Source organism: Vollenhovia emeryi, unplaced genomic scaffold, assembly GCF_000949405.1.
Source record: "Vollenhovia emeryi isolate VEMERY1.0 unplaced genomic scaffold, V.emery_V1.0 DF939726.1, whole genome shotgun sequence".
NCBI lineage: Eukaryota > Metazoa > Arthropoda > Insecta > Hymenoptera > Formicidae > Vollenhovia > Vollenhovia emeryi.
The window spans coordinates 12,631-21,246 of record NW_011966640.1 but is presented as its reverse complement, the minus strand read 5'-3'; the positions used below and the strand labels follow the sequence as shown (position 1 = coordinate 21,246).

The window sequence follows — 8,616 nt, the reverse complement described above, 5'->3', positions numbered from 1 at the left end:
GAGAAAAATGTATTTAGGGAGAGTTTGACCAGAAAACTTGATTATAATAGTACGAGAGGGTTCGTATTTGTACGTACCTTCGCTTTTAATCCTACGGTTCAGCCTTGAAATTTCCCTAATTTTACAGGTAGTTTTTATGTTATCTTTAATGGATGGTATATCCAAGTCCAGAGGAATGCCTCTTATGGTTCCAGCACGTAACAGCTTGTAGGCCGAAATGTAAGCGAGAAGTCCCTTTTTTTCTAGTGCTTTTTCAGCGACAATCCTGTTAGCGTCCGATGGTGAGTCTATCATCACCGCAACCTGACCTTTTCCTATCCTAGTGACCTCGCCTAGCCCTTTCGGGCAGAGAGCGGATATCGTGCGGCTTATGTGCAGGGGATGCATAGGGGGGGAATTGCTGTCCCTAATGTGCACGACATATGGTGGAAGATCAGAACTTGAGTACTTTTCCGGAAGGGACCTGCCCTGCGGGGTTACGGACGGCTGGGACGAGCCAGTAACAGGCAAAGAGGAACCAAGAGGAACCGCAGAACTAGTAGTATGCGAAGCAAGGGGAGGGGGGTGCTGACGCAATCCATTCTGTTATCTGCATCCTCATTACTATTACTTTCCAAAGACTCAAGGGTTTTATTCCCCAAAGGAAGGGGAAGCCCACCGGTCGCAAGAATATCAAAATTCATCTCCGTGGGAGCTAATGATTCTTTAAGCTTTTTCTCCGTACCGAGTACCGACTTTTTCGATTTCTTACCCATGGCGGCTTTCTTTATCGAGGGATCGCGACCGCGTTTCCGCAGCCTCTCTACAGCTTTATACAAGCTCGACGACTCACCCGGGACAGCACTAGCGTTGAGAATCTTGCTCAACTTATTAATGGTGCATTGAAGCGACGGTGCCTCGGAAGAGGCAGAGGTAGAGGTATGCACCTCGCTCTCAGAGTGAAACGAATTACGCGTTATCCCGTCAACCAAAAGAACGGATCCATCGCCCACCGACAGCTCATTGTTCTCGACTTCGACAGATAAGGGATTAGGAGGAGGGAACAGGGGAGGAATGCCGGGAGACCCCCCCCCCTTGTCCAAGATCCCGCAGGAGGCCGGTGCCTCCTGCATATGCACTAAGGCCACTCACTTATTCCGATAGCGTATTTTATTAACCACAAACAAACCCCACTCGCGCCCGCGATCACTCAAACAAGGGTGCGTTCCGAGTTGCGCATGAAGCGCACAGACTGCATAGAAAGTCGTTCCGATTTAACTAATGCGCGCATTGATAGCGCTTTGGTAGCGCTGAAAATTCACTAGATTATACTAACCGTACTGAATTCTTAGCACTCCTCCCAGCGCATTGACTGCTTCTATTTTGACTTGAAGCAGTTGATGCGTCTGATGCGTTCATGCAGTTTATGCGCTTTATGCTTAACTTGAAACGCATTGGAACGCATCAGAAGAACGACCAAGGAAAAAACTTTCATGACGATGGAATTACATGAATTCCCATGAGTGTTAATAGACGAGACTAACATGGTAACGTTACTTTTAACAAAAGATGATATGGAGAGAGCAACCCAAGGTAATATTAATGTATTCTTTTAACTTAATTTATTTAATGTATAGGTTAGATATTAGTTGTGTAAGTTTATATTTGTATAATATATTGGTTTATTGGTATATAATATCACTAAAACTATGCCAGTATAAGCATATGGAACATTGGGTGTAATATATTACCCAGTGAGACAAAAAATGTCGATCCGACATCAAATCGACGTCGATATGCGTGTTCGAAATGAAATCGAAATTAAAATCGACATCGATCTCTTTTTGTCACTGATGTCGATGTCTTGTCGATTCAAACTGTATAATCGATTCGACGTCGATCACATATCGATATTCTGCCTATGGTTTTATATATATGAAATGATATGCAGAAAGAAAAATTTAACGATATAGTTTAACGCAGTAAAAAATTACATTTAGGAAGCTAGAACAATTTATTGACGTCTATAGTCGACATCTAGTCGACGTCAAATCGATCTTTATCTGCTCAGATAAATATTGCAGGAAATAATAAATGAAGTATGTATATATAATCAAATTAAATCGATGTTTATTTTAATAATTAAGATATCAGAACAATCTCCATTCTGTTGTGAAAAAATATTTTAATCGATGTAAAAAAAAATTATCAATATTTTATCGAAGTAAATAAAATATTTTATCACAGTATTGTCGAAGTAAATAATGCATAAATCTCAGGAAAAAACAAAGTTGTAACTAAAGTTCTCGCAAACTTCATAAAAGCAAACTTTTGTACTAATGGACAACCCCTTTAATATTTTAATCAATGTTTTACCAAAGTACAAAACACATAACTTCTCGTAGAGTCGCGGCTGCTATATTTCTTACAGAATCGATGTCGGTCATCGATCGATGATCAATGCCCCAGCACACCTCATATGATATAGTAGTCTCTTAATCTCGATATCTATGTGTTTTCAATGAATCGATGTTGAATCGATGTCGATTTATATTAATGCTAAAACAATTTGATCGAAATTGGCTAATTTTCGATGTTAATTTCGATGTCGATCTGTTTTCAATGAATCGACGTCGGATCGACGTCGATTTGACATCAGCCTTCTCACTGGGTATAGTCTTAATGCTACATTTGGAAATCGTTTGTTGATGGTTTGCATGGCGTCCATTTTCAAGGTGCTTAGCGCGCAGACTGCACAGGAAATCGTTCCGAATACTAAAAGCGCTTCATGCGCATTGACAAAACGGAACGATTTCCTGTGCTGCGCAACAGTAAAGCAGTCTATGCATTTCATGCGCAACTCGGAATGCACCCCATAATACCACAGTATAACCATAGACATAGGCTTTGTTTACACCGTAAAATTATTTGATACGTGAACCAAAATGATGCGTACCAAATGTTAAATCCGACTGCGTTTACACCATGTGTATTAAGTGTGCAAAAAAGTACATTAAGGTTAGGTTTGATACAGAAACGTATTATATTTAATTTGGTTGGAAAATCGGTGATCCTTAGATTGCGATGGATTCGGAAAATATTATCAGTTGTTTATTTACAAGCTTAGTCGGACTTTTAAAAATAAGTCAAGATTTTCGAAGAAAACCTCATCTCACCTAACCGTAACGTTCCTTCGATAATTATTATTTAATGCGCTACAGTTTACACCGACACAAAATTACTTGATACGCATACTAAATTGGTACGATACTCCTTTTGCAAGCGTATCGTACCAGTTCAGTACGCTATCGTTTACACCGCTGGACTAAATCAATTTAGTACGAATATATTACCTCATACGCGTATCAAACGATCGGTGTAAACAAGGCCATAGACCTAGTTTACATCGTGCACTTGATACGCGTATCAAATAGTAACAAATAGTAAATAACTAGTAAATTCGTTTGGTCATTGGCTGATCAGTTCAAATACACTATTTGATACGCGTATCAAGTGCACGATGTAAACTAGACCATATAAAAGATAGACTGCTTATGAGGTAGTGGGGGATGTCCTCCTGAGGGAAAAGGACAACACCAATTTATTTGGGTATCTATCTTCTTCTAGTGTACGTGATCACGTGGGCGTGATCACGTGATCGCCTTAAGATCACGTCCACTAGAGGAAGACAGATACCCAAATAAATTCATGTTGTCCTTTTCCCTCAGGAGGATGCCCCCACCTAGGGTTCCACTGCCTCATAAGCAGTCTAGCTTTTATATGTCTATGAGTATAACCAGTATGGGCACTCGCTCTTTTGTTTCACTTTCGCGCCGATCCGTACTGCGCATCCGACATGTTTTTATTCTGACCAATCACAGGATTTTTGTACGTGTGTTAGTGCAAAGTCGGTGTGACATTGAAAAATTCGCAGTGTTGACGAATAACGCGTAAATACTTTTATACGTTGGAGCAAGTAATCACATTAATTACTTTCATTAGAACATTTTCTTTCATAGGCCATTTCTATTTACAATAAATAATGTACGCCAGTTCGTATGCGCCTTTCCTGGATACGATCCTGAAAAGGGCCCAGGCACTTTTAGCCGTTGATACACTGTTGGTGCGCATAAAAACATGGCGAAAAATTGAGAACGCCCAGATCACGGTCTTACATACAGGTCTTACAACCAGTGCTGCCAGATTCCCCCTCCACGAGCTAGGCCGCGCACACGGTCTTACATATATACGACCGTGGCCGCGCATGTGCCATGCATGGTATATCAGTTACGTATATTATGGGCGCACAGTTTTGGCCTAATACAAAATTTATGTTTAATTATATATAAATTATATATAAATGTGTCTGTAAATAATTATTTTAATGTCCTACTCTTCTTTATTTTAAAGAGAAAAAGATAGAGAGAGAGTGTGTGTGTGTGTACACGTGCGCGCGTACTTATGTCCACAGGGGCTTGTGTGTTTCTAATACGTTACTGCATTTAACGTCTGAAGCGCATGCGTCGGCACATGTGGCCGGGTAGGGTACATGCACACATGTGCCGACGCATGCGCTTCAGACGTTAAATGCAGTAACGTATTAGAAACACACAAGCCCCTGTGGACATAAGTACGCGCGCACGTGTACACACACACACACACACTCTCTCTCTATCTTTTTCTCTTTAAAATAAAGAAGAGTAGGACATTAAAATAATTGTTTTAAAATAGCCCGGCCAAATCTAGCAGCACTGCTTGCAACTCATATGGTGGGGGTAGGTCGCTTAGTGAGGAAATTTTGTAGTTTTTGTAATGGCCACTAGCGTTGCAGTCTATGTTCTTTTGGTGGCGAGGGACGCTGGAGGCTGGGAGGGATATATGTCTGTCTTTGTCCCATGCACGGTAAACTCATGGACCTAAGAATCTCTGGACCGAGCATACGGCAAGGGGGCTGGTAAATTTGCGGTAAGGGGGGCGAGAGTGCTCTCCTTTTCTGTCCTCTTGGTATCTCTTTCTACAAGAGGTCACAGTGACCTCTTGTAGAGGCTCTCTAACCTCTTGTAGAAAGAGATACCATGAGATACCAAGAGGACAGAAAAGGAGAGCACTCTCGCCCCCCCTTACCGCAAATTTACCAGCCCCCTCGTCCGTTCTCCCACTTCGTGCTCGGTCCAGAGATTCTTAGGTCCATGGGTAAACTCGACATATCCCCTCGGCCTCCAGCGTCCCTCGCCACCAAAAGAGCATAGACTGCAACGCTAGTGGCCATTACAAGAACTACAAAATTTCCTCACCTAAGGTGGAAGCACATAAAAGCGACCTACCCCCACCATCGAAAATTAGAGGCAGTCGGGAGACCTGTATACAAGACCGTGGCCCAGATCAAAGGTGCCGACAGAGACCTAGTTTACATCGTGCACTTGATACGCGTATCAAATAGTAACAAATAGTAAATAACTAGTAAATTGGTTTGGTCATTGGCTGATCAGTTCAAATACACTATTTGATATGCGTTTCAAGTGCACGATGTAAACTAGGCCAGAGAGTGGGCATACTGGTTATACTGTGGTAAGAACATGAGAAAAACGAAACGAGCCAATCTTCTCTGGTTATTGGCTGCCGGCTCACAGACACTGAGCCGACACGGCCACGTCGAACCAATAGACTTAATGGTATTGCTTGGAATGTAGTGAATTGAACGATGCAATGGCCCGGTAACCAGGCCACACGCGTGATGATGCAATCCCGCAGGATCAAAAATTTATCTTCCGTCGGAAGACGTATGAACCATTCGACGGCCCAGACGGAACTTAAAACGAGCCAATGCGCGCATCATAGATATCTATGACGCACTGTCGTCCATGCGGTCCATGCGAGAAACGGAACGCACTCTATAGGCTTGTTTATTCTGTTCCTACACTAGTGAACTAGTGCAACAAATTGGAGTAAGACAAGCATATTTTTTCTCATTCTAGCTTACTGCACTACTTCACCAGTGCAGGAACAGAAAACAAACCCTATGTCGCGTGGGTCGCGTGATAACTTGGCTATAACCTATAATAACAAAGTAAAATTTATATTACGCAAAATTGGTCATGCAATGTAAGCTATGTGGTGTGTACTGGAAGAAAAATGGCAATATTTCTTTTCATTGGTAAGTACTTAATAAACGGTTATGATTAAAAATGTAACAAAATGAATTCCCAGCAAACACAGATATACCCAGTGAGAAATGATTCGTCGATCGATGTCGAAACGATGTCGAATCGATGTCAATTTGACGGTATCGATGTCGATTCGACATCGTTTTGATATCGATCGACGAATCATTTCTCACTGGGTATGTATAACAATTTTGTTACATGTTACATAACGGTTACATAATTGCAATATCCCACGAGTGGGAAATTACAACTAATGTGTACGTTACATGTAATGCACACGTTATATTACCTGTTACAATCCGTTTTATTATGGCAATGTAACAGTTATACAAAAATAATTACATTGCAGTTATGTAATAATTATACATAATATTTATATATTTTAGCAAATACAATTCCCAGGAATATCAAGTCTCTGAATTAATTTTAAATAAAACTAAACGAAAATTCACTGAGAATATATTTCGTTTAGTTTTATTTAAAATTAATTCAAGAACTTGATATTCCTTGGAATTGTAAAAGATAAGTTTATAAAAGATAAGTGTAATGAAAACAGATAACAATTTTCAATAAAGCTCTTTCAATATATTATTATAAAGTAAATATAATATATATACATATAATATCTATATATACATTATTAAGTATTTATAATAATTAATACTTCATAAAACATATGTACCTTTATAACCTAAAAGTACATAAGAAAAAATTAGTTTGCCGAACATCAGTCGCTATATTACAAGAAATACATATGTTTTTAAAGAAAAAGAACCATATGTATGAAAACATATTTCTAACATTTTGCAAAATGTCAGGCAGTGTTACTGAAAACACATATTCAAAGAAACGGAAAACATTTCTATAAACATTTTGCAGAATGAACCATGTGAAAACAAATTTCTTACATTTTGCAAAATGTCAGGCGGTGTTACCGAAAATACATAATATTTAAAGCGGAAAACATATTTCTAACATTTTACAGAATGGACAATGTAAAAACAAATTTCTAACATTTTGCAGAATGTCAGTCACAGTATGACCAAAAATATACATTTAAAAATACAGAATCACACAAGAAATTTGAAACATTCAAATACTTCAAACATTCTGCATTCTGCAAAACGTTAATTGTGTTCAAGGACATTGCCCAAACCAAATTATATTATAAAAGACCAAGAGAATATTAGAAAAAACCAAAACATTTTATACTTTACAGAATGTTAGAAATAAGTTTTTACAAAATGTCAATGCATACTCTGAGATCTCGCAATTCAAGAACATTCATGTAACCGTTGTAAACTCGATTTAAAAGAGTGCCACCGGTGCGGACTCTGCCACCCAAGAGTGACAGTCCCAGCACCCACCGGCGCAACCAGCGCGGATTCTGTTCCCAAAAAAGATAGTCGAAAATACTCCCCAGCAAACACCAAAGTAACAATTACATAACATCAATGCAAATGTAATATAACAGGCATGTGTTATATTACATTTATATTGATGTTATGTAACTGTTACTTTGGTGTTTTCTGAGTCTACTGGCGATGTTTTACAATTGCCTGTAGACTTTGGAGGGTGGGATGCCTAAGATTAACTTGCCTATCGCGTTGCGAACCAATTGTATATTTTGGTAAGAACCAAGTATGAATAACTTGGTGTCTTGCAGCACAATTTTTGTTCGCGTCAGCTTCTCAATTCTTTGCTTTCTCCTTCCACCCTTGCCCACCAATCTGCTGATTGTCCGAGATTGGTGGTGTCCCTTTATCCGTTGGCTGGCGTCTTTCACCTCGGAAGCCTCCACGAACAAGTCGTCCAGGCCAGCCAGCAGCATCGAAGCGTCCTCCACCTCAAATCCACAGAGGAACGCCTTTATGAAATCTGTTGCTTTTTGGAGACTGGACTTGTCCGGGGTCTCCGGCGGAGTACTGATTTCCACATTCATTATATTCTCATGGAAGCGTATACGTAGCTTCAGCTCGGTGAGAAGAGTGAATATTTTCACCCAGTTTTCCTTTAAAGGTGAATACCTGTGTGCTGGCACCGGTATCTACCAACAAAAATAATTTGCATTAAAATCAAATTCCTCTAAATATTATAAATTTTGTATTATATTATTATACGTATATCGTATTACCATCCTTCGTACTCCATCCAGTACTGCAGGTCTCTTGTTTGCCGCCTGCTGATTTACCATACCGGCCTGTATTTCATTAAACATTTCCACCTGAGGAAAGAGATACCTTTGTTAGTTACTGTAACAATAAAAGTAAATCGTGAAAGATATGATTTCTCCTTGGAGCTTAAGAATAATTTTTGAAACATTGTGATTTACATGGTCTGTCCGGTAAGTAATGCAATTCATTTTTTTCCGCCGCTTCTCCTGGGGCTCGATTCTTGAATTTATTCGAAAGAGAAACGTATGCGAAAATTCTGCTCTTACAGAACAGTTGAACGCCGACTTGTTAAGGGTGTA

The 8,616-nt window shown here is 39.6% G+C and overlaps 1 protein-coding gene across 1 annotated transcript in view; it reads right to left on the bottom strand.

Moving 5' to 3' along the window:
- Nucleotides 1–7,455: 7,455 nt before the first annotated feature.
- LOC105556886 (RNA-binding protein pno1-like) overlaps nt 7,456–8,616 on the bottom strand; it is a 4,710-nt gene continuing 3,549 nt past the window's right edge. The window contains exons 2-3 of the mRNA XM_012003996.1: nt 8,278–8,367; nt 7,456–8,190 (exon numbers count right to left, since the gene is read on the bottom strand). Of these exons, the coding sequence (XP_011859386.1) occupies nt 7,693–8,190; nt 8,278–8,367 (588 nt within the window). The 3' untranslated portion in view covers nt 7,456–7,692. The remainder of the gene's footprint in view (nt 8,191–8,277; nt 8,368–8,616) is intronic.